Raw genomic sequence first — 27,980 nt, forward strand, 5'->3', positions numbered from 1 at the left:
TACGACGACATACTTCAAAAGAGCATCGGGATGGGGTCCACCGCCCTCAGCGTTATACAGTCAGACTGTTCACCTGGGGTTCCTAAGCCGGTTCAAGTGGGTCCGGGACCCTAGTGTCAGGTAAGGTTGTGTCGTCTATTGTTTACAGCGGCAGACGACCTGGGGGGTGAGGGTAGGACTCGCTCTCCAGCCTACTCAGGAAACATAACTTCCGGGGGTACCTGCCTGCTCTCTCTCCTCACTCATACAATAAACCTGTTTGAAGGCCACCTTACAAAAACACCAACCGTTCTTAGTGTAAGAGCCCCGTAGTTTCTCGTTATCACAGCTAGATAAGGCCACTTGAGTGGGTGAGTTATTTACAATCTGGAGTGTTTGTGACTCAATATATAGGCATTAAGCAAGAACATATTGAAGGTGAACGACTTACGCAAATTAGTGTCAGGAATTTGAAAATTGCTATAATGAGTGAAGGATTGTCTTCAAATACAGAACAGATTTTATTAAAACATTTTACTCTGGCTGAAGTCATATATGTGAAGATATATAAGTAGACCAGTGCTTGTCTGATGTTTTGAACATATACCAAACTAAACATAGACACTGATATTCACACTTATAAATTGGGATAAGTAATAATAAAACTGACAGTAACTATATAAAAAATGATTGTTTATCAAGTCACATGAAAACTTTCACCTATAGCTGTATGGAAATTGCTAGGAGGCATTATATTTGTCATATATATTGGATAATTTCATCGCTGCCTCTGATGTCGATATTAATTCTACATTTAAGTTGCACATGGGCAGATGATACAGAAGTGGTCTCAGGTGTTTGGTTGTAGTCAGACGTCTCATTGGTCTGACTTATTACGCTGACAGCTTTTTTTCTGTGGCACAGCTAAATTGTCAAACCATCTTAAACTTTTGGGTGCAGTAATTTGTAAAAGAAAAAAAAAGTGAAGTTTTTTCTTAATGCTGGCATCATCTTCCCCAACTAGTACCATCTAAGGTATCTAAGATGGAATGACATTATGTGGAAATGTTTTTAAGTGTAAAGTTGAAACTAATTTTGATTACGAGTGCCATGGTGCAAATTAGTTTATATAAAAAATCATTAATTTGCTAAAATCATGAGCATTTGCAAGCAAATATTTTTCCTCAGAAGCTACTTAAGAATATTCAAAATTTTTTTGATTAGATGTATATAGAAAGCTAAAAAGAAAATGGTAATAGCTAATATATTTAAAAGAAAATATTTTAGAATATGGGTTATTGTGCAGGGCATTGAGAGTTGTATGACATATTAATATATATTTTTCATGTGTAGATGCTTCTGACCTAGCTAGATAGCCTCAAGAACAAGTGAACAGTGGCCACAATTGCACACAGAAACTCTTTACCTTGTCATACATAATATACAGAAACCAGAACCTACCATCCATTAAAGCCCCACAGATGTTTCAAATGTCCAGGTTCATCCCCACTGACAGCACGCCATTCTCCGTATGTGTTGAGCCAATTCATTTTATTCCATGCATGCCTCTCAACCTCCTGAATGATTATGCCCTGATGCCCAAAATTCACCTTTACTCCATCATCTTGCAATTTCTTCTTGGTTTCCCTTTCTATTTATGACACAAAGATCCTCGTAATCAATTGTCACTCATCCTTTTCATGTGTCTCATCCAATATAGCACACCCCAGTAAGCTCCCTCAATAGGAATATACTTACCACCACACCTCTTTCTTAAACAGTATTCTTGATATGATCCACCAACCTCACATAACTCATGGTCCTCAGGCATTTCATTTTCAGTGAGTCTCCCTTGTCCATTTCTCTTTTGTTTAAGGCTAGAGACTAACATCCATAGAGCACTGTTGGGACTACTGTATGTTTTTAACCATACTGATCTTTGTGCTGACAAACATAGACCTTTCCATTTACAAACTCCTTAATTCACCCAGTGCCATAGCCCACTCTTCCACAGTTACTTCATCCTCCATGGTTCCATCATATACCTTGTCCACCCAGATATCTAAAGCACTCCACTTCTAAGTCTTCCCCATTCAAACATATACTTAAATCATCCTATTACATTTTCCTTTATAATCATTTCATTACTATCACCAATAAATTTACTGTTTGATACCAGCATTTTGCTTTATTATCATTTCATTACTATCACCAATATATTTACTGTGTGATACCAGATTTCTTATAAACACAGACATATACTGTATATACTATGTACTTAGAGACTCTTCACAAGGTCTCATCCTCTGCAATCCACCAAAGGTACACCATTATACCTGACCCTACACCGCATCCCAGTTTCCACACCCTTAGCACATTCATTTACTCATTCACTCTATTTTTTTAAGTACAGCTCAGAACTCGTCACACACTGACTTGCCAGCATGCTCAATTACACCTCTTGCTAAGTGTCCTCCAATTACACCTCTTGCTAAGTGTCCTCTAGTTACACCTCTTGCTAAGTATCCTCTCATCCATATTTTACCTGGATGTCCTTCAACACACGCTCACATCACACCATGTACCCTTAACCACCCACTTTACACTTCTTCCCATCTACACCCACAGATCATTTTATATTCTTCCCCACCCCAGCAAACTCACTTCCAGCATCAGAACTTTGCACAATTTACATTTTTTTTCCAGTGCATCAGTATGACGGAAATAAACAAAGATGGTAGACAGTGTGTCTGCTGAGACAAGGATAAAGGAGTTATTGGAAGAGTCCCGTAACTGTACTTATCCTGAAGATCCCACTGGAATTAAACAGCGGTATAAAGACACTGCTCTAATTTTGTTCAGGGTTAGTGTTTATTTGTTTTATACTTAAGTCATTAATAAAGTTTTGAGTCTTAAAAAGTTATTACTCAGATATATGAATCCTTGGAGGCATCAAATTTTATGAATTTTTCAGAAGCCATCTCCACTAATACTGTTACAGATGTCTTGGAAATCAGTTCTTTTAGTACCTATGATCTAGTTATTGCTTGGGTTTGTGATGTGTATTTTGAACAAGCAGATAATCTTCTACCTGAAACCTCTTCTTGGCCATCTACCTCAGTACAATGCATTTTGTACTATGGTGTCATTCAAATAGCTTATTTCTATTTCCATGTTTCCCTTTACTCTGTTTTTTGTCATCTAAGAGAATGAAATTTATGAAACTTGAAGCAGCTTGCTGTATCTTTGCTGTGCTTGACAAATGAACTGAAGATTTTATGCATATCTATTGTCGAGACATTGTTGTGGACTAGAAAAATGAATGCTTTGCCCACTACACTCTAGTAACTGACTGATATGCCAGTTTCAACCTCTTGTTGCACTGTAACAAAGATTTTCCATACTTATAGTTTCCATGAGTTAACAGCATCTCCTCAGGTGATTCTGCCAGATATGAATTAAATGAGTCTTCTTCCTTAGTCAAAGAAACATGATGGACACCTGAGTGATATAGACCATTCAGTGAAGCAAGTCCTTGATAGCCTGTTGTAGTTTTATTGCTTTTATTGTAGGAGTAGATCTATAAGGAAAATAAAGCACTTTTGGGTTTCCTATGGTTTTGGCTTGTTTAACTGATGATCTGACTGAAGATTCATGTTTATGTTAATCACCAGCTAAAACAGTTTCCCAATCCATTCTCTTGAATACCTGAAATATGTGTTGACCAAGATTTGGTTTGCAGGGGTTAGAGTTAACTTTTAGTTCTGGTGGTGAATGTGAAGGGAGAGGTGTAGGTAGAATTCCAACATTCTTTTTCTTACAAATTGCAGCTCCAAGATGCAAGCTGAGGTTGATCAGCTTTATAATGTGTGGACATATCCAATTTTTCATCAGATCTCAGTTTTTGGGAATGTTATAAATGTAAGGTTGCTAATCTATGAGATGAATACAATTTTATTGCGGTTTTCCAAGTGAAGTGCTACCTCGCTGATGCAGAAAACAGCGATTAAGTATAGGACATGGATAGGGAGCTGTGGTTTCGGTACATTACAGATGACAGCTAGAGACTGAGTTTGAATGAATGTGGCTTTTTTGTCTGTTTTCCTGGCACTACCTTGCTGAAGCAGGGAGTAGTGATGCTGTTTCCTGTGGAGCAGGGTAGTGCCACATACATATATACATATGTCTGTGTATGGATATGTGTATATGTTGATATGTATATGTATACATATGTATATATGTATGTATGGGCAAGTATGCAGTCTTTTGTGGATGAGAGGGCTTGGGAAGTGAGTCAGTTGTTGTTCGCTGATGATACAGTGCCAGTGGCTGATTCGGGTAAGAAACTGCAGAAGCTGGTGCCTGAGTTTGGTAAACTGTGTGAAAGAAGAAAGCTGAGAGTAAATGTGAATAAGAACAAGGTTATTAGGTACAGTAGGGTTGAGGGACAAGTCAGTTGGGAGGTAAGTTTGAATGGAGAAAAACTGGAGGAAGTGAAGTGTTTTAGATATCTGGGAGTGGATTTGGCAGCGATTGGAACCATGGAAGCGGAAGTGAATCATAGGGTAGGGGAGGGGGCAAAAGTTCTGGGAGCGTTGAAAAATATGTGGAAGTCGATAACGTTATCTTGGAAAGCAAAAATGGGTATGTTTGAAGGAATAGTGGTGCCAACAATGTTATATGGTTGCGAGGCGCGGGCTATAGATAGAGTTGTGCGGAGGAGGGTGGATGTGTTGGGAATGAGATGTTTGAGTTTTGAGGTGGTTTGATCGAGTAAATAATGAAAGCGTAAGAGAGATGTGTGGTTATAAAAAGAGTGTGGTTGAGAGAGCAGAAGAGGGTGTTTTGAAATGGTTTGGTCACATGGAGAGAATGAGTGACGAAAGATTGACAAAGAGGATATATATGTCAGAGGTGGAGGGAACGAGGAGAAATGGGAGACCAAATTGGAGGTGGAAAGATGGAGTGAAAAAGATTCTGAGTGATCGGGGCCTGAACATGCAGAAGGGTGAAAGGTGTGCAAGGAATAGAGTGAATTGGAACGATGTGGTATACCGGAGTCGACATGCTGTCAATGGATTGAACCAGGGCATGTGAAGCATCTGGGGTAAACCATGGGAAGTTTTGTGGGGCCTGGATGTGGAAAGGGAGCTGTGGTTTCGGTGCATTATACATGACAGCTAGAGACTGAGTGTGAACGAATGTGGCCTTTGTTGTCTTTTCCTAGCGCTACCTCGCGCACATGCAGGGGGAGGGGGTTGTCATTTCATGTGTGGCGGAGTGGCGACGGGAATGAATAAGAGCAAACAGTATGAATTATGTACATGTGTATATATGTATATGTCTGTGTGTGTATATATATGTATACGTTGAGATGTATAGGTATGTATATGTGCATGTGTGGACGTGTATGTATATACATGTGTATGTGGGTGGGTTGGGCCATTTTTCGTCTGTTTCCTTGCACTTCCTCGCTAACGCGGGAAACAGCGACAAAGTATAATAAAATAAAAATAATATATATTATATATTATTTATTATAATATATATTATATATTATTCATTATAATATATATATTATATAATATATATTATCGGTGAGGGGGGCAAATTGGGAGGTAATAACAAGTAGTGATGAAGTGAGTATTTTGAAGGATTGTTGAATATGTTTGATGAAAGAGTGGCAGATATAGGGTGTTTTGGTCGGGGTGGTGTGCGAAGTGAGAGGGTCAGGGAGAATGGTTTGGAAAACAGAGAAGAGGTAGTGAAAGCTTTGCTGAAGATGAAAGCCGGCAAGGCGGTGGGTTTGGATGGTACTGCAGTGGAATTTATGAAAAAAGGGGGTGACTTTGTTGTTGATTGGCTGGTAAGGATATTTAATGTATGTATGGATCATGGTGAAGTGCCTAAGGATTAGCAGAATGCATGCTTAGTTCCACTGTAAGACAAAGAGGATAAAGGTGAGTGTTCAAATTACAGAGGTATAAATTTGTTGAATATTCCTGGGAAATTATATGGGAGGGTATTGATTGAGAGGGTAAAGGCATGTACAGAGCATCAGATTGGGGAAGAGCAGTGTGGTTTCAGAAGTGGTAGAGGATGTGTGGATCTGGTGTTTGCTTTGAAAAATGTATGTGAGAAATACTTACAAAAAACAGATGGATTTGTCAGTACCATTTATGGATCTGGAGAAGGCATATGATAAGGTTGATAGAGATGCTTTGTGGAAGGTTTTATGAGTATATGGCATGGGAGGTAAGTTGCTAGAAGCAGTGAAAAAGTTTTTACCAAGTACGTAAGGCAAGTGTACGAATAGGAAGAGGAAAATTATTGGTTCCCAGTGAATATCGGTTCGCGGTAGGGGTGTGTGATGTCTCCATGGTTATTTGATTTGTTTATGGATGGGGTGCTTAGGGAGGTGAATGCAAGAGTTTTGGAGAGGGAGCAAGTATGAAATCTGTTGTGGATGAGAGGGCTTGGGAAGTGAGTCAGTTGTTGTTTGCTAATGATACAGCACTGGTGGCTGATTTGGGTGAGAAACTGCCTAAGTTGGTGACTGAGTTTGGTAAAGTGTGTGAAAGAAGAAAGTTGAGAGTAAATTGGGAGGTAAATTGGTTAGGGAGGTGAATGCAAGAGTTTTGGAGAGGGAGCAAGTATGAAATCTGTTGTGGATGAGAGGGCTTGGGAAGTGAGTCATTTGTTGTTTGCTAATGATACAGCACTGGTGGCTGATTTGGTGACTGAGTTTGGTAAAGTGTGTGAAAGAAGAAAGTTGAGAGTTAATTGGGAGGTAAGTTTGAATGGAGAAAAACTGGAGGAAGTGAAGTGTTTTAGATATCTGGGAGTAGATTTAGCAGCGGATGGGACCATGGAAGCAGAAGTGTGTCACAGGGTGTGGGAGGGGGCAAAGGTTCTGGGAGCGTTGAAAAATGTGTTGAAGGTGAAAACATGATCTCAGAGCAAAATTGGGTATATTTGAAGGAATAGTGGTTCCAACAATGTTATATGGTTGCAAAGCATGGGCTATATATCAGGTTGTGCAGAGGAGGATGGATGTGTTGGATATCAAATGTTTGAGGACAATACGTGGTGTGAGGTGGTTTGATTAAGTAATGAAAGGGTAAGAGAGATGTGTTTTAATAAAAAGAGTTTGGTTGAGAGAGAAGAGGGTGTGTTGAAATGGTTTGGACATATGGAGAGAATGGGTGAGGAAAGATTGACAAAGAGAATATATGTGTCAGAGGTGGAGGAAAGAAGGAGAAGCAGGAGACCAAATTGGAGATGGAAGGATGGAATCATAAAAGATTTTGAGCGATCGGGGCCTGAACATACAGGAGGGTGAAAGGCATGCAAGGAATAAAGTGAATTGGAACGATGTGGTATACCAGGGTTGACGTGCTGTCAATGGATTGAACCAGGGCATGTGAAGCATTTGGGGCAAACCATGGAAAGGTCTTTGGGGCCTGGATGTGGAAAGGGAGTTGTGGTTTCGGTGCATTACACATGACAGCTGGAGACTGAGTGTGAACGAATGTGGCATTTTTATCTTTTATTGGCACTACCTTGCTGGTGGGGGAGGGCGATTGCTATTTCATATGTGGCGGGATGGCAACAGGAATCGATGAAGGCAGCAAGTATGAATATGTACATGTATATATATGTATTATCCCTGGGGATAGGGGATTAAGAATACTTCCCACGTATTCCCTGCGTGTCGTAGAAGGTGACTAAAAGGGGAGGGAGCGGGGGGCTGGAAATCCTCCCCTCGTTTTTTTTGTTTTTTTTTCCAAAAGAAGGAACAGAGGGGGCCAGGTGAGGATATTCCAAAAAAGGCCCAGTCCTCTGTTCTTAACGCTACCTCGCTAACGCGGGAAATGGCGAATAGTTTAAAAGAAAGAAAAAGAAAATATATATGTATATGTCTGTGTATGTATATATGCATGTATGGGCATTTATGTATAATGTGTACATGGGTGGGTTGGGCCATTCCTTGTCTGTTTCCTTGCGCTACCTCACTGATGCGAGAGATGACAATTAAGTATAATAAATGAAATATATATATATATATATATATTTCTTTCGTCTGTTTCTTTGCGCTACCTCGCAAACACGGGAGACAGCGACAAAGTGAAATATATAAATATAAATAAATATATATATTTTTCTTTCTTTCATACTATTCGCCATTTCCCGCGTCAGCGAGGTAGCGTTAAGAACAGAGGACTGGGCCTCTGAGGAAACATCCTCATCCAGCCCCTTCTCTGTTCCTTCCTTTGGGGGAAAAAAAAAAAAAAAAGAGAGAGAGGGGAGGATTTCCAGCCCCCCGCTCCCTTCCCTTTTAGTCACCTTCTACGACACGCAGGGAATACGTGGGAAGTATTCTTTCTCCCCTATCCCCAGGGAATGAATATATATATATATATATTTTTTTTTTGATGGAGAGAGATAGGGTGATTATTGGTGCATATGCACCTGGGCATGAGAAGAAAGATCATGAGAGGCAAGTGTTTTGGGAGCAGATGAATGATGTGTTAGTGGTTTTGATGCACGAGACCGGGTTATAGTGATGGGTGATTTGAATGCAAAGGTGAGTAATGTGGCAGTTGAGGGAATAATTGGTATACATGGGGTGTTCAGTGTTGTAAATGGAAATGGTGAAGAGCTTGTAGATTTATGTGCTGAAAAAGGACTGATGATTGGGAATACCTGGTTTAAAAAGCGAGATATACATAAGTATACTTATGTAAGTAGGAGAGATGGCCAGAGAGCGTTATTGAATTATGTGTTAATTGACAGGCGCGCGAAAGAGAGACTTTTGGATGTTAATGTGCTGAGAGGTGCAACTGGAGGGATGTCTGATCATTATCTTGTGGAGGCTAAGGTGAAGATTTGTATGGGTTTTCAGAAAAGAAGAGTGAATGTTGGGGTGAAGAGGGTGGTGAGAGTAAGTGAGCTTGGGAAGGAGACTTGTGTGAGGAAGTACCAGGAGAGACTGAGTACAGAATGGAAAAAGGTGAGAACAATGGAAGTAAGGGGAGTGGGGGAGGAATGGGAAGTATTTAGGGAATCAGTGATGGATTGCACAAAAGATGCTTGTGGCATGAGAAGAGTGGGAGATGGGTTGATTAGAAAGGGTAGTGAGTGGTGGGATGAAGGAGTAAGAGTATTAGTGAAAGAGAAGAGAGAGGCATTTGGACGATTTTTGCAGGGAAAAAATGCAATTGAGTGGGAGATGTATAAAAGAAAGAGACAGGAGGTCATATATATATATATATATATATATATATATATATATATATATATATTATCCCTGGGGATAGGGGAGAAAGAATACTTCCCACGTATTCCCTGCGTGTCGTAGAAGACTACTAAAAGGGGAGGGAGCGGGGGGCTGGAAATCCTCCCCTCTCATTATTTTTTTTTTATTTTTCCAAAAGAAGGAACAGAGAAGGGGGCCAGGTGAGGATATTCCCTCAAAGGCCCAGTTCTCTGTTCTTAACGCTACCTCGCTAACGCGGGAAATGGCGAATAGTTTGAAAGAAAAGAAAAGAATATATATATATATTCCCATGGAAAGCTGTGTAGGTATGTATATTTGCGTGTGTGGACGTATGTATATACATGTGTATGGGGGTGGGTTGGGCCATTTCTTTCGTCTGTTTCCTTGCACTACCTCGCAAACGTGGGAGACAGCGACAAAGCAAAAAAAAAAATATATATACATATATATATATATATATATACATTCTTCAAAGCAAACACCTGATCCACACATCCTCTACCACTTCTGAAACCACACTGCTCTTCCCCAATCTGATGCTCTGTACATGCCTTCACCCTCTCAATCAATACCCTCCCATATAATTTACCAGGAATACTCAACAAACTTATACCTCTATAATTTGAGCACTCACTCTTATCCCCTTTGCCTTTGTACAATGGCACTATGCACGCATTCCACCAATCCACAGGCACCTCACCATGAGTCATACATACATTAAATAAATACTTAGAAAAGCAAATGGATTTGTATGTAGCATTTATGGATCTGGAGAAGGCATATGATAGAGTTGATAGAGATGCTCTGTGGAAGGTATTAAGAATATATGGTGTGGGAGGCAAGTTGTTAGAAGCAGTGAAAAGTTTTTATCGAGGATGTAAGGCATGTGTACGTGTAGGAAGAGAGGAAAGTGATTGGTTCTCAGTGAATGTTGGTTTGCGGCAGGGGTGTGTGATGTCTCCATGGTTGTTTAATTTGTTTATGGATGGGGTTGTTAGGGAGGTGAATGCAAGAGTTTTGGAAAGAGGGGCAAGTATGAAGTCTGTTGGGGATGAGAGAGCTTGGGAAGTGAGTCAATTGTTGTTCGCTGATGATACAGCGCTGGTGGCTGATTCATGTGAGAAACTGCAGAAGCTGGTGACTGAGTTTGGTAAAGTGTGTGAAAGAAGAAAGTTAAGAGTAAATGTGAATAAGAGCAAGGTTATTAGGTACAGTAGGGTTGAGGGTCAAGTCAATTGGGAGGTAAGTTTGAATGGAGAAAAACTGGAGGAAGTGAAGTGTTTTAGATATCTGGGAGTGGATCTGGCAGCGGATGGAACCATGGAAGCGGAAGTGGATCATAGGGTGGGGGAGGGGGCGAAAATTCTGGGAGCCTTGAAGAATGTGTGGAAGTCGAGAACATTATCTCGGAAAGCAAAAATGGGTATGTTTGAAGGAATAGTGGTTCCAACAATGTTGTATGGTTGCAAGGCGTGGGCTATGGATAGAGTGGTGCGCAGGAGGATGGATGTGCTGGAAATGAGATGTTTGAGGACAATGTGTGGTGTGAGGTGGTTTGATCGAGTAAGTAACGTAAGGGTAAGAGAGATGTGTGGAAATAAAAAGAGCGTGGTTGAGAGAGCAGAAGAGGGTGTTTTGAAATGGTTTGGGCACATGGAGAGTATGAGTGAGGAAAGATTGACCAAGAGGATATATGTGTCGGAGGTGGAGGGAACGAGGAGAAGAGGGAGACCAAATTGGAGGTGGAAAGATGGAGTGAAGAAGATTTTGTGTGATCGGGGCCTGAACATGCAGGAGGGTGAAAGGAGGGCAAGGAATAGAGTGAATTGGAGCGATGTGGTATACCGGGGTTGACGTGCTGTCAGTGGATTGAATCAGGGCATGTGAAGCGTCTGGGGTAAACCATGGAAAGCTGTGTAGGTATGTATATTTGCGTGTGTGGACGTATATATATACATATGTATGGGGGTGGGTTGGGCCATTTCTTTCGTCTGTTTCCTTGCGCTACCTCGCAAACGCGGGAGACAGCGGCAAAAAAAAATATATATATATATATATATATATATGTGTGTGTGTGTGTATACAAGTGGATGGGCCATTCTTTGTCTGTTTCTTGGTGCTACCTCACTGACACAAAAACAGCAATGAAGTATAATAAAATAAAATTAAAAATATGTATCTTTTATTTATTTATTGTACTTGATTATGATTTCCCTTGTTAGTGAGGTAGCATCAGGAAACAGATGAAAAAAGATTCATCCACACTCATGCACACACACATACATTTTTATTTTTGCACGTATTTGCCATTTCCCACGTTAGCAAGGTAACATTAAGAACAGAGGTTTGAGCCTTAGGGAATATGCTCACTTGGCCCTTTCTTTGTTCCTCCTTTTGGAAAATATATTTTTATATTTTATTTATTTTATTATACTTAATCGCTGTATCCTGTATCAGCGAGGTACCGCCAGGAAACAGACGAAGAATAGCCCATACACTCACATGCACATATATATACATAAAACACCCATACATGCACTTATATATACATATCAATATATACATACACAGACATAAACATATAAACATTTCTACGAGTCCATGGGGAAAATGAAACACGATAAGTTCCCAAGTGCACTTTCGTGTAATAATCACATCATCAGGGGAGATACAAGAAAGAAATATAAGTCAGTTGATATACTATGAAGAGATGTAGCTAGGACGCCAATTGGTAAACAAGTGATACTTGATCACATGCAAAATTGTGATCCTTTCCAATATAAACACATGTCCATATTCAAGCTTGCCTTCATCCATTCCTGTCCCTACCCTGCCACACAGGAAATAGCATACACAGACACACCCCAGCGAGTTGTGCCAGGAAAGGACAAAAAAGGCCACATTCGTTCACACTTAGTCTCTAGCTGTCATGTTTAATGCACCGAAACCACAGCTCCCTATCCACATCCAGGCCTCACAGACCTTTCCATGGTTTACCCCAGGCACTTCACATGCCCTGATTCAGTCCAAACACAGCATGTCGACCCCGGTATACCACATCATTCCATTTCACTCTATTCCTTGCATGCCTTTCACCCCCCTGCATGTTTAGGTCCCGATCGCTCAAAATCTTTTTCCCTCCATCCTTCCACCTCCACTTTGGTCTCCAGTTTCTCCTTCTTCCCTCCACCTCTGATACATATATCCTTTTTGTCAATCTTTCATCACTCATTCTCTCCATATGTCCAAACATTACAACACTCCCTCATTTGCTCTCTCAACCACACTCTTTTCATTACCACACATCTCTCTTACCATTTCATTACTTACTCGATCACACCACCTCACCCCACATATTGTCCTCAAACATTTCATTTCCAACACACCCACCCTCCTCTGCACAACCCGATCTATAGCCCATGCCTCACAACCATATAACATTGTTGGAACTAATATTCCTTCAGGCATACCCATTTTTGCCCTGAGATAACGTTCCCTCCTTCCACACATTCATCTTCATCATCGCTCCCAGAACCTCCCCCCCCCCCTCCCCTACCCTGTGACTCACTTCTGCTTCCATGGTTTCATCCGCTGCTAAGACCACTCCCAGATATCTGAAACACTTCACTCCCTCCAATTCTCCATTCAAACTTACATCCTAATTAACTTGTCCCTCAACCCTACTGAATCTAATAACCTTGCTCTTATTTACATTTACTCTCAACTTTCTTCTTTCACACACTTTTTCAAACTCATTCACCAATCTCTGCAGTTTCTCAACGAATCAGCCACCAGAGCTGTATCATCAGCGAACAACAACTGACTCACTTCCCTGGCCTTCTCACCCATAACAAACTGTGTACGTGCTCCTCTCTCTAAAACTCTTGCATTTATCTTCCTAACCACCCCATCCATAAATAAATTAAACAACCACGGGGACATCACACACCCCTGCTGCAAACCGATATTCACTGGGAACCAATCACTCTCCCCTCTTCCTACTTGTACACATGCCTTACATCCTTGATAAAAACTTTTCATTGCTTCTAGCAACTTAAATCCCCCACCATATTCTCTTAAATTAAACCTTCCACAAAGCATCTCTATCAACCCTATCATATGCCTTCTCCAGATCCATAAATGCTACTTACTTGCAGATAACCACGAGGAAAATAAAACATGAGTTCCCAAGTGCACTTTTCTGTGATGATCACATCATCAGGTTATACAAGAATGAGATAAAAGATGTAGAACAGTCACTTGATATACAAGGAAGAGACATAGCTAAGATGCCATTAGTAAACAAGTGTTACTGGATGGTGGTGTTTAAGTCTGTCATCATGCTTGGTATAAAATTTTATTATGTGGACAGGAAAGGGAACTGTTTACAAATTTTGCCTATAACAAAGCTATCCACTTTGTATAGACCTTCACAAATATTAATGTTACAATTCTTTATGTATTCAATATAATTATAACAGAAGATTCAGTGATACTTCTCATGGGAACGGAGTTACATTTAATAAATGAATTAGTGTTACAATGGTCATAATTTTTAACATGATTATACAAAGCATTTGATTCTTTTTGTGTTCTTGTACTCTATTTAAGTTGCTTAAGTCTAATATAAAGTCTGCCCAACATAAAGCATATTACAGCTTTTACAAGGGATTCTGGAAATACAGCAGGCAGAATTTTCTGGCAAGTTTTTGGTTTGGATATGTAGATGATGGTCTTTGTGTTTAGCCATCAAACGAAAATTTACAAACATTTCTCTCTTTACTTAACAATTAAGCATCTTCTATAAAATTTACTGTGGAAGTAGAGAATAACTGTATGTTACCATTTTTAGATTGCATGACCCATAGGGATAAAAAGATTTTTAAGTTTAGCATATACAGAAAACCCACCAATGTCTGTTCTTACTCATTATTACTTAGCTCAACATGACAGACTTAACCTATCATCATTCCAGTCGATGTTCCTTTGGGCATTATGTATATGCAGTCCAGAATTTAATGATGAGTTTGAGAAGATATATTCCATTGAATCAAAGTTAAACTATTCTAGATCTTTCATTTATAAATCTCTTTAAGTTCGCAAAGAAACTATTTTATAGAGTTGAACCCAAACCCAACCCTGATACCAAGAATCTTTTACTTCTCCCTTTTAGTGATAATTTTACATTACTTCCCAAGTTGTGTAAATCCTTTGATGTAAATGTAGCCTTCAGCAATTACTATAAAAATACCTTCATGAAAAAACTTGCCAGAAAATTCTGTGGGTTGTGTTTACAGAATCCCTTGTATAAACTGTAATATGTTTTATGGTGGGCAGACTGATAAAGATCTTTATGTTAGACTTAAGCAACATAAATACAGTATAAGAACAGGACAAGAATGAAATGCTTTGTTTAATCATGTTAAGAATTATGATTGTTGTATTGACAGGAGTAACAATAATTCAGGTAACAATAATTCAGTTATTAACTGTAACTCCTTTACCATGAGAAACATCATTGAATCTTCTATTATTAGATACACAAAGAATTTTAACATTAATAATAGTGAAGGTCTGCACAAGCTGGATAGCTTTGTCATAGGCAAAATTTGTAAACAGTCCTCTTTCCTTTCATAAAATCTTATAGCAGGCATGATGCCAGACATGAGCACCACAATCCAGTAATGCTTGTTTACCAGTGGTGTCTTAGCTACGTATTTATCTTGTATATGAACTGCCTGTTCTACGTCTTCTATCTCGTTCTTGTATCTGACAATGCAATCATTACATGAAAGTGCACTTGGGAACTAATTGTATTATACTTTCCTTGTGGTTATCAGCAAATACTAAATCAGGCACACCAATGTGACCCCTTGCAATATATATGTACATATTATTCATACTTGTTCGCCTTTATCCATTCCCGGCACCACCCTGCCCCGCAGGAAATAGCACCGCCACCCCCTGCGACAGTGATGTAATGCCAGGAAACATATGAAGGAAGACCGCATCTGCTCGTAACAATTCTCTTGCTATAATGTGTAATGCACTGAAACCACAGCTCCCTAACCACATCCAGGCTCCACAAACCTTTCCATGGTTTACTCCAGACATTTCACACATTTACCTACATATATATATATATATACACCCTGGCCTGAGCCAGGTAACCAATTTATTGACCAACCCCTAGAGGTGGATGAACAGCTGGGTTGACTGTGGACCAACTGACACAACCAGGATTCTAACCTATACACTCCACCCTGGGCCCATGAGTATTCATTTTTTGTAGATTATGTAGTGTGAGTTCTGTTGACCTTTCATGATAATGAAGTTTGCTCTCCATTTCCTTGAACTTGTTCGCAAAGTTTTTCATAGTCCATTCTTGTTTCTTGATTTCATCTTGTTTTGAAGGTGACTCTATCACAGAGCAGTATTCAATTTAATTGAAGTTTAATTCATATGTGTATATTTACACATGTTTTGATAACCCAGAGCAGTTTCCAGACCAGATAATACAAACTTTCCAATGAATCACTCAAATTTAATGAATGAAGAGATTTTACATATTATTTGCATTCTTTGTGAATAGTCAGCACTAAAATATCATTAATGTTTGCAGCAATACCAAGAAGAAAATAACCCCAAGAATTATCTTTCATTTGGAACACGCAGATCTTCTTCTGTTAGTCAGTATGGTAACACACCCATCGTTGTTCGTCGATCACGCAGTTCAAATGGTGAGCTTTCAACTGTAGTGGAGCAAGTAACCTCCATAAGGGGTAGATCATCAATAAGTGACTATACTCTTGTGGAAACTGGGGAAAAGGATGAGGAAGATAGTGAAACTGAAGATGAACTGGACACAACAAAGATTGGAAATAATATAGGAGAAAGTGAGTCAGTGGCAGAGAGTGAAAGTATTGATCCAAATGACAGTAGTAAGTTAGAAGATAATGGAAAGCACATTGATGAAAATGAGATTTCAGAGAAAAGTGAGTTTGATTACAAAACAGAATCACCACTGCTCCAGAAAGATGACAAAGGAATTAATGGATTACAGGTACAAGAAGCTGAAAACAGGAAAAGTTTCAGTCATTATGACTTGCCATTACAAAGGCGTAAGGACAATGGTGAAGTGGAGACAAAAGGCCATAAAGTTGAAAAAAAGGAACAGGAGGAGAGTGGTAGAGTAGAGGCACAAGATGATGAACTAATGTTAGAGACTGATAGCTTAGGGGATAAAAACAAGGATACTGTAGGACATGAAGAGAGGATGGTATTGAATAGAAGACAGGACAGTGAAGGTCACTCTTTCAGTCATGAAAGAAAAGACTCCCTGTCTTCGAAGGAAACTAGGGATGATAAGGTAAAAGTATACCACCAAGCAAGTGATTCAAAAAAAAGTATTGAAACTAATGAATCTCAGGGGTTTGGTAAAATTCCCAAGTCACAAAATTCTGAGATAGATCATGAAGCTGTTCTTAGAGACTATGTACAAAAGTCTTCCTGTGTAAATAAAGAAGTACTTGAAGAACAAAATAAGGCATGTCAATCAAATAGTTTTAATGAAAAATCTCCTAATGACTTCACATTTGTTGAATTAAAGATAGTTGAACCATCTGATAATCCTCTTAAGCAGGCTGATACAAATAATGGGGAAAAGAGTCTTACCGCTGATATATTGAATTTTGATGATGATGATGATGATGTAATGTTCATAGATGCAAGCTCACCAATACTCTCTAGAGATAAGAGCAAATGTGAATCACATATAGCATTCAGCCAGGAATTACATCAAGTGGAAGATAGTACACCTACTCCTCCAAAATACCAGGCTAAGAGTCATGCTGAATCTTCATCTCCTTTGCTTCAGATAGCTCCAAAAAGAGAAAGCTTGGAGTACCTCAAAGGAGACAGTATAGAAGATGTGGATAGAGCCATTGAATTAGAAAATCACAGCGGTTTCCTCGACTTGCCAGTTAGAAGTCCTACACCTCCAAAGAAAAGTCCTAGATCCCCACGAACACCAAAAAGAAAAGATAAGCGCAAGCAGCGCAATTCATCTTTGGTTCTTCCATCAGATGAAGATATCCAAGAGAGCATTCCAAAGGGAACAAGGTCTGCATCACCCATTTCAAAAGTTAAGGATACAAGATTTTTTTCTTTCTCTCTTAAGCGGGAGAAGAGCAAAAGTGCATCATCTTTGAGTTCCAAGAGAGGGAAGGATAGAGACAAGATATGTGCACTGAAATTTAGGGAAGAAGATCCAGGAGTTATCAATCCTGTAATTGTTAAAGATCTTAAAGTTGATGGACAGCTTGAGACTTTTGGAAAGAGAGTTGGTGTTCGTAGTATGGTGATTGATGGTACAATCAAGAGGAATTTCATTGTAATACACCCTTCAGATGACTCTGAAACAATTGGACTTGCTCCATTATCCTCTACTGTCATTGATAAAGGGCATTCTACAAATAATACTTCCACAGCACTATCAAGTGTTAAATCCCATATAGCTGAGGTAAAAAGTGATAAGCTTGAATCTGTGAAGAGAATATCTTGTACAGGAGATCTCAAAGAGGACTTGTCAGATGTTTCTAAGAATGATGCAGGTTCCTTAAATCTAAGTTATTTATCAAGGAGCTTAAGATCCAAGAAAAGTAAAAAGAATTCTGAACATAAAGTTTTGGAAAGTTCTCAGAGTTTGTCCAGTGAACCTACAAATTCCAGTGTTACAGACTCACAGATTCTCTTAAAGTCACCACTTGCCCTGTCAGAAGACTGTGACTCTCTTGATGATTCTGCACAACAGCTAGACAATGACACTTCTAGAACAATATCCAAACTTTGTGCTATTATGTAATAGGTTTAATTTGAAAAGATCTTAGTGTTCTGTCATAATGGCAATATCAGATTGAAAGAAAAGTTAGAGCAGTGAGAATGTTCAGTGTTTAAAGCAAAATTGCTGATTGACCTGACTGATAGTTTCTATAGTGTATGAAAATATTGAAAATAAACTATACAAAATATTTTTTTATTTCTCATATGGTAGCTATACAGATTGTCACAAACTGTCTTTGCTGTGATTGAAGGTGCCATGGACCATACGAAGATGAGTCAGAAAATATGAATTTTCTTTACCAGCAAGCTTTTTATTATAAATATATTTTGATAAAAGTATATCTTAAATTGAATGTGACTGATATGCTTAATATGGCATATAAGCAAAAATGTAAGTAATGTTTAGTACTTATAATGATAATCTGGTGTTGCCTTTGTTATTGTGACTTTTTGTATCCCTGATATACTGTTTGTCTTTGGTGTTCAGGACTTTTTTATTTTCATTGCATGTTTTTGCAGAGGAATGATGTAGGTATTCATTTTTCTGGTGGTTTCATTTTTGTCAGTGTTGTTTATGATATCACTGGTGGCCCTCTCCACCATTCTTATGCCTGTATTAAAATTTTTCTTTTCAGCAAAGCAGACACATCACATAATATACAGTCCTTGTTACAGTTTAATACAAGTGAAATAACTTTGGTGTCCTGTACACAGGAAATGCATATCATGGAGAGTGAATGTTTGTTGCACAGGTAAAAAACAAATTTGGGAAGTATCATTTACTTATAAATCTCATTTGATTGTGAAATGTGAGCTGTTCTGTGTAATATCCTTTTTGGAGGATGCACTGTACAGTATAGCACAGTTATATTTGTATAGGATGTTGGCAGTTGTGACATGCCAAGACATATTTGTTAGTGCTGTGTAAATTTTCATTGAAATAATGGTATGAAGTGTTTACTTGTATTTTTTCATACAAGCTTTGGACACTATGTCTAGAGATATTGGAATGTATTTCAGTATCATGAATGATTGTGAAAGCCTAAGCCAATGTTGGAGAGCTGCTGGACATATTTTTATTATATGGTGTGTATATTTTTTAAATGTTAGTATTATTTTTAGGCATTCTTTTAAGATTTAGACTTATTTAGAGTTATGATTCTTCATGATAAGGGAACAAAATGACAGTTCTGGTAAAAAAATTATTGAAGAGGCACAAGGTGTTACATGGTTGTGAAGTACTGAGCTCAATTTAAACATAAGATTTTGAAAGCAGGCATACTTAAACATATTGTACACATTGCAAAAAAAAATTCAAAATATATCTAAAATCATGAAAAGGTTAAAATATCTTTTTGAATTAAGTTAAATGTTTAGAACAGTATGAATTAATATCAGTGTCATTTTCATGGTTTACAGCATGCCAGGATCATTATTGCTGGGAATATAGTTAAGAAGTATTTTGATTTTTTAGGATGTCTCCATTTGTTTATGCTTTTTTAAGATTCTTTTGTTTGATTAGTTGTGCAGGGAGCAGCTAAGAGTAAAATCTGTTTTCTTAGGTAATTAACAATCTATTTTGACACTCATAGGTCATTAAAGTACATATTTTGGCATATCATGATAGTTATATCTAGTCTTACATAGGTAAGAAATTATGTATAATTAAATGAGATAACTTAATAACAATGCAAGAATCCCTATTAACAGCAAATCCCTTTCATCACATTTTCCTTAGAGCAACTTCAGTTTTTAAGCCTGACATGGAGCTGAAGATACGAGTTTATATAGTTAAAAGTACTAGTCCAGGTTTTCTTTTGAAAAGTATATGGAAAAAATATTCATAATCTGGTATTATGGCTTTACCATTACTGAGAATATTGTTATTAGTAATGAAACAATGACATACTTTGTACATAAAAGTCTGCCTCACTAACAAAGCCATTTAGTAGATGTTGGCAGTTAGCCACTGACATCATGTGTAAGCATAGCTCTGCCTAAGTGACAAAGACTCCTGATAGATGGCAGAACTCTGCTTCATGGAGTTGACCCTTTGTCTGCAATGAGATCACAATGCAGTAGAATTTTGTTTGCATGGACCTGCCATAGGCATCCCCCATCCAAGCTATCAAAACTTCCAGGTTAGTAATTGATTTTCAGAAATGCAGGTATTAATTGTAGATGGTACTCAGAGTACAGTGTTTTCCACATTATAAACATTGAAAAGACAGGTACAGGACATAGGTAAAAGATATTGGGATTGTTCACAAAGAAAATGTCCTTTTAGATATTTGGTTACTAAGTAGATGGACTTCCTTTTTGCTTGGTTAAGGGCAGCTAGTTGTATAGGTGCATTTATAGTAACTATGTTTTATAAAAAAAGGAAAGACAAGTAGACATGCACACTAATATTGAAGTGTGAGAATATTCATTACTCAACAAATTTGCTCAAAATTAAAGTAAATGAATACTATACTTACTTGAAAAATAAGAGTAAGTAAAAAAAGTAAATGAATTCTACATGTGCCCTTTTACTAGTTGTATTACACTTAATCACTTATACAAACCTTTGATCACTGTCCATATCTAAGTACTACCATACTCTGGGGATTCTTACTGTGTTCCTATACATCAAATTTTCCTTGAGGGATGCTTCACTGGTGAATACAGCACTAGCTGAACCTAATCTGTGACATAAGATTCAGTGTAGGATTTAAATGCAACTAAAGTCATGCTGAATCATGCCTTCTTTCTTTTTCATTGTTAAAACAGTATTGGTGTAGACAATAGCTAACCATTTATCAGTATTGACAGTGATCTAAATGTAAGAAATTCATTAACCTAAAAGCCCAACATTTCATTATATAGTTATGTAAATACACGGAGATAATTATCTAATGTTGTATCTCCAGAATCACAGAAACAAGTACACCTTTGAATATGATCATTAATGATAAAACTTAAGAGCCTACAATTATTATTGGCAGTATAGTACACTGTAACATTGGTAAGAAGTATAAACTTACTAAAAGGATTTCTGTTAAAATTACAAAAATTCTTCTCATTTGAACAGCTGCTCTAATTAGACAAAAGACTCTCATCCTTATATAGACTACTGTTTTCACATCAAGAGAGGTTCTGTATCTATGTACTTGATAGAGTCTATTCCAAAGCAGACTGAACCCTCAGTTATCCCAGTCTAACCTCTGAACTTGATCTGCTTGCCTTATGACCCAGAACTGGTTTTCTCCTCCTTTGTAGATATTACTCTAGTTTCTGCTCAAAACTGCCTGCTAGACCACATAAGGGAAGCCATTGTATCACATAATTACTTTGTGGCAACTATTAGCCCAGAAATGAGCCATTTTTTTCCCCCACATCACTAAACTATGGAATTCTCTGCCTTCTTGTGTCTTTCCAAACAAAGGGTATTTTTTTCTCTATTCTCAAACTTTTGCCCTTTTCATATACGCCCTGGCCATAGTATGTACTTTTTAAGAGCCTCACATATAAAGAATTGCAAACATTTCCATGTCGTTTGCTCATTTTTAATTGTTTACATATTTATAGCATAGCATTTACCTCTAGTGTTACAGTGTTATGAAACTACTTCATTTTCATGAATATTGTTAACAATATAATGGAAATTAGCTGTAAACTTTTTTCATTTAATGCTGATATGACATTTGTATCCAAAATGATTCAGGAAACCATAAGTACTATCAAATTAAACAAAATAATTCTTCCTGGATCATTCCCTATTTCTCTTAACATTAAATCTCAGGGTCTTTTATCATCACTGACATATATTTAGACATCTGTCCAACCTCTTGTTAGCAAGGGACCAACATTTCTTCGAATATCTTATGCTGGCAACCACAACTTTCTTGTTCTTATTAGATGCAGTACGATAAAGGACACCTATCCCATGTGTAATGGCATCTTGTTTACCAAGTTTTAACTGTAATATGACCTATGAATTAGAGAACCAATTGATTTAATAGAAAGCTTAAATTCAGTACTATGTAACAGAATTATAAATCTTTAATGACCCTGTACTTTTTAGTAGAAAGCTTAAATTCAGTACTATGTAACAGAATTATAAAACTTTAATGACCCTTTACTTTTTAGTCTCAGCACTAAGTGGCTTTCTGATATGATTAGATGACTGCTTGGAACTGTTAATGTACTGTTTCAGTTATACAGTAAATTTAGTATGGTAATAATGATACATTAAGAAAATTAAAATATACCCATCAAAAAGTGTGGAAGAGGTAATGTGTATGAAGGGAGAGGATGTCCTTGTTTTCTGTTTTGGTGGTGGACTGTCAGTATTTTGTGGCCTTTTGGAGATAGGAACAAGATAAAATTAAGTTTAAAATTATGTTTTCCTTCTTACATTGTGGTTGTATATGGACTGACAGTTCTGTGGTTTAATTTAGTGAGGTTCACAAGCTTTTCAGTGTTATAACAATAGAAACAGTGTCACAGTGACTGGGAAAAGGGTGTTAAGTGCTGATGGTAGTAGAGGCACAAAGAAAAGCTCTACATCAAGTACAACACTGTACTTTAGATATGATATTGGAAGTAGCGTTAGGACTTCCTACATCCCCAGAGGAAACAGTATGTGATATAAGATACAAAAGCTTAGGCTTTTACACCTTTAAGTATTTTGAAAGAGATTAGTCATTAAAGTGATGCAATGGTAAACATGGACTGTTCAGTGTCACTTAACACCAATCATTCTGGACCCTGGTAAGTGTTGAAAATATCATTATTCATTATTTTGTGCCTTATATTAAGTATTATTAATAATGTCTTATCTGATTATTATTGAATTTATATCGTATACAACTTTTAAAAAGGTTTTGTGCATTTCTTAAGTTTTGTTATGTCTTGGGGCCAAGATTTTTACTGTCCAAATATATCTCCAATTATACACTGGGTGCTTATGGCAAAATGGTTTCACTTGCTGGACTAATGCTTAATGGTCACCTTTATAGGAGTGTATCTCTTTTGCCATGCAGGGGATAGATGACTGAGATTGCCAAATATCATATTTAATTATGTGCCTACAGCAGCACCGTCAATTTTCTGGAAACAAAATTTTTTTGTGAAAGTAAATCTTGTTCCTTTTGATATTACACAATTAATTTTCATGATGCCTTATAGAAACTAATACAATCTTAGCTGTTGTTTGAAAGTTTAATAAACCTTGGAGGAGGTTGGGTGTACAGCTTCCAGTTTGCTCGTACACTGTTTTATAATAAGCTATTGTGTCAGCCCACCATCAGGCTTAGAAAGTGAGTTTTGATTCCAAGCGGTTCATAACTGAACCCAAACAGGGAGAGCAAGAACATATTTGCTTCCATTTTTCTGGACAAGTGCAGTGTATTGTATATAGAACAGTGCAGGCTACATTTTCATCTATTGATGGGTGTTGGTAAAAAACATAACTTTGTCAACATTTCTAATTACAAATTCCCAGTATTTGTTCATTGGCTGTAATAGTGGGGCTTATATTCTTGGTTAAATGTTTTTTAACATGATGGTGCTAAGTATAAAACCTGGATGAAAGCTTTGAACTGTTGTGTCCTTTGCTCCTGCTGTTTAGGCTCAGAAATTAATCTTGTTTTACTGAAAACCTTTTTTTTATGACAGTTTACCACAGGACTTTGCATAATTTCATAGTTAAGTAGCTCATCTATTTGTTTATGATGTGGGGCATCATGCTGTTACGTTCATACATTATATAAGGTTATTTAAATTTCTTATGTATTATAAGGATGGCATTAATTAAATGTACACAGACATCCTTGGTTTTGAAGTATCTTTTGATATTGGTGGTTAGTTATGGTACAGGGAAATGTCTGAGTGGAATTTTAATGAAACTATAGTCATTATGAATGAGTACCAAAAATATTGCTTTGCTTTAAATTTACATGACAGTTGTGTTTCAAGCTTTATTTCAGTTACCTAATAGATTATAGACATAGTGGAATGATATAAATTCAGTTTCAAAGTGTTCACATGAGTATAAGTCATTGTTATCAGAATTTTGATAACAAGAGAACTAGCTAATTTTAAGCAATTCTTTTTCTTCTCATTGTTAGTGAATTTAGACAAGTTAATGAGCAGCTATAAGTTATGCAGATTGTACTATGTTGAGTTGGACAAGTGGCAGACTTATAAACATTATATTCATAATAATTTGGGTTATTGAATATGCATATTATCAATTATACAGTACTGTGCTATGTAGTATAGAATGAGAACTTTTCTTGGATTATCTTTTACTTACACAGTTTCAGTGTTATAAGGGAGGATGCCAGGACACAGTTGTGTTACAGCTAGTCTCTATATACTCATTGCTTTGATATTTTGGTGTAATACTTGAAATGTGTAGCTTTTTCATCCATTTCCCAGACTATATCATTGAAATGCACTTAGTCATTATTATTTGTTGGATTACGAGAATACCTCAAACTTAACAATTTTCAAACAACCTAGGTAATTTGTACAGAACCTGAGGAAGATTGTACATTAGGATAAATTAGAGTATGGTAGGCTTATGCAAGACAGTGTTAAGAGAGTAGAGGAACATTTATGTACAACTGGAGTTAGGTGTATGAGATCAGGGTCATTAGATGGTAATGGTCTGTACAAATTTTATTCAAGGAATTTTATCAAAAAATGGGTGATTGTGAATGTGAGTGCTTGCAGAAGTGTAAGTTCAAGTTTTTAGTTATGAAATCCAAGTTTGACAGTCTTAAAGTGACCAATGGTTGCATGTGCCCCATGCAGTGATAGGAAAGAGGTTAAGGATACTTCCTAGAATGCATGTAAAACAGTTGAGGAAGTTGATTGAGGGGAAAAGCTGATTGTGCTAGGTCAATGCTAGCTTACACAAATAGATTGGTTGAAGATAGGAAAAGATTGGGTAAAGGGTTCCTGTTGAAAATGACAATGGTGAAAGGATACACTGAATATGTGCATTATCAGGAACAAGTGCTGCAAATATATATTTTCATCACAAGGATATCCATATGTACACACAGTTTAGGTACAGAGAAGGCAAGATGGACAAGAGTATGACTGATAAGTTTCTGGTAGGAGAGACTGTGTTAAGTAGTATGCATGATATGAGGTATGTAAAAAAAAAAGTTAGGTTGGAGCCTAATAACAGAAAGGTAAACCATTTAATTTTGATGGTAAAAAGCTAGAAATGTGAATGTAATGGTAAGTAGAATGGAAGTGTACAACTTCCTACAGGCTAGATGAGAATTTAGTTGATTAGGAGGAGTAAAAGATGCTGAATCTTTCAATGAATAGTGATGGAGAGCAAATGGTGAGAATACATAATATTGAAGAAGTAAAAATATGTGTATTGATAAAAGGGAAAGATTTGAGATATATATCACATATGGGTTGGACAGATTCAGTTGGTAAGTTGATTAAGACAGGATATGACTCATTTTTTCCCCTCTTTTGTGTGCGTGTGTGCAGTTAAGGAATTTGTGTGTATGGTGGTTGAAGACATTAGTCTCATTTAACAAATCAGTTTGGTTTAAGAAATACTGATATTGACTGCAAGCTACTGTTTTCTTTAACACACCGGACTCAAGGTTGTGGTTTACTTTACAAAGAGGTTGTATACTCTTCTCACACCCCAACTAATATAAATGGGAAGCGAGTTTAAGATAGCAAGTTGAAGGATTATCCTCAGTAGCAGACTGGGTACAAATCTAGAACTTGAAAAATAGCAGAGATAGAACTTTCTTGTACGCAGTTAGCAGTTACCCTTCACTTTCATCCCGGTCCCAGATTAATAGCTAACTGAAGCTGTATGATTTTATACTCAACACAGGGTTTAATTGTACCTCTGTTCCCATGTGAACGCAGATATACTACATATCAGTGCCAATGAATTAACGTCCACAAAAAAGATTAGTGTTCGCAAATCAATTCTTAATGTAGTCAGTGAAATCTATGGTTGTTTCTTTTAATTGAGGTTGTTGTTGATCATGTCCTTGATAATTATGACAGTGCTGGAAATTAATAACTTTATTGCTCTCTGTACCCTCAGAATTCTCCATAAAAATTTAGTACTGTAGTTTTACCACCTTGTGGTTAGTGTTACTAGAAATAATAACCCTGTTGTCTTTTTTTTTACAGGAAATTAAATGTTTGAATTATTTCCTAAGAGTACAATGGTATAGAATCTGATTTTGAGATACTTTTTACTGTTTTAGGAGTGAATTATTTCAGAATTAGAAAATAAATGACCCATGACTTAAAAATCATAATAGCTGTGGCATGCAAAATTGTGTGATCTTACCAGAATAACATTGTCAGGAATTGTCCTTTACAGCCCTTATGTTCTGTGAGCACTGGAATTATGATTCATGTTAATACTATTTTATCAGTCAGTCTGTAATTTTGTATCTTGTACATAAGGAGAGCAGCTTCATGGTATATAGGTTAGATAATTTCAGAACTGACAGAGCATGGTGAAGCCGTTTCCCCAAGTCATTTGAGAGGGGTTTGATGAAGTAGTAATCACTTTATTGATCATTTCTTCAAGTTACAGAACATCCCTTCTGTCAAATGAATTTAAAAGAACTGACCCATCTGATACTGAATAATCAGTCACTTTATATATAAGCGTGCTGAATCTCAGGTGCATGTAATGTATTGTACATCCATTAAAGTTTAGAAAAAAATTTGAGTTAAAACTCCTCCAAGTGGAGCATTGTAACTGTCAAGTAAAGTAATGACTATGAAAAACAGACAGTGTATGCTTGGAAGTAGATCCTGCTTGAAGAATAATGGCTTAACTTATACGTCTTTAATAAATCTCGATAAGTTACTAATACCGATGAAAGATTTATATTTGTCTGAAAGATTAATCCTGCTGATAAATCTGACCTGTCTCATAGCTTTTATCATATGTATCAGTCACTGAACCCTGTTTAAATACTTAGGGACAGATGAAACTTACACAGTTACAGGTGCTAACTAAATACTCAGTGAGAAACATGAATTTATCAAAATTCTGCAGTTTTCAAAGATTTTTCTTTCATCGATGGTATTCAGTAAATAGAATAGGACAGGTAAAAAATTTGTCATTCAAGATTCAGCTGCTATGGCCAAATGTTTGGTTTATTCTAGTTTGCAAGTTTTTTTAAAGGGGAAACCACTTCATAATGTAGATTAAGTCCAACATTTCATTGAGAACTGTGCACAGTGCATTTGATTGTCCTGAAAAAGGTTCACCATTTAGAAACATAAGCATGATCATTATTGAATAAAAAGAGCATCGCAAAAAAAATTACCTGTCCAGCTATAATGTCAGTGGATGACATCAAAGCATTTGAAACTCAAATATCAAAAGGGTAACAAGTCAACTTGTTCCTTCTATAATGACAAGTTGTAAGTTGTGCTGTCATGCAACATGCCACAGTTCTTAATTACTTTGTGCATCTTATATATCTCAGTTCAGTATTATTGCATATATAATTCTTTTTTTTATATTATGATTGTAGTTGTGATGCATCACTACAAAAAAGAAGTATATATCCCTTCTTTTTGTGCATATGCTATTATGTTTACATATCGCTTCTTGAAAGTTTCATCATATACAGTATATATGGTATCTGAAGATTTTTATGCAATGATGTATCAAATGTTTGCCCACTGAATTTGTGGGAAATTTAGACATGGGTGCTTTTCCGTGTAATCACTTGAACCCTGCATGTCAGGATTTTATATTGTGAGGTTGCTTTCCAGAGTTGTGTTTCATTGTGATAAAACCTTAGACCAGATTGTATGGGATGTAAACACTCTATTATTATTATTATTATAAATATACAATAATTGC

At 37.1% G+C, this 27,980-nt stretch overlaps 1 protein-coding gene across 2 annotated transcripts; it reads left to right on the plus strand.

The window, feature by feature from the left end:
* Positions 1-137: 137 nt before the first annotated feature.
* Positions 138-27,980, plus strand: LOC139745834 (uncharacterized). 2 transcript variants are annotated; one of them, XM_071656429.1, is made up of 3 exons: positions 138-297; positions 2,686-2,842; positions 15,882-27,980. In XM_071656429.1, exons 2-3 carry the CDS (start codon positions 2,714-2,716, stop codon positions 18,120-18,122), a joined length of 2,370 nt encoding a protein of 789 aa, XP_071512530.1. In that variant the 5' UTR covers positions 138-297; positions 2,686-2,713; the 3' UTR covers positions 18,123-27,980. The 2 variants fall into 2 exon arrangements, with proteins under 2 accessions (XP_071512530.1, XP_071512531.1); XM_071656430.1 differs by having other exon boundaries at positions 211-350.

This window comes from Panulirus ornatus, chromosome 63 (assembly GCF_036320965.1).
Source record: "Panulirus ornatus isolate Po-2019 chromosome 63, ASM3632096v1, whole genome shotgun sequence".
NCBI lineage: Eukaryota > Metazoa > Arthropoda > Malacostraca > Decapoda > Palinuridae > Panulirus > Panulirus ornatus.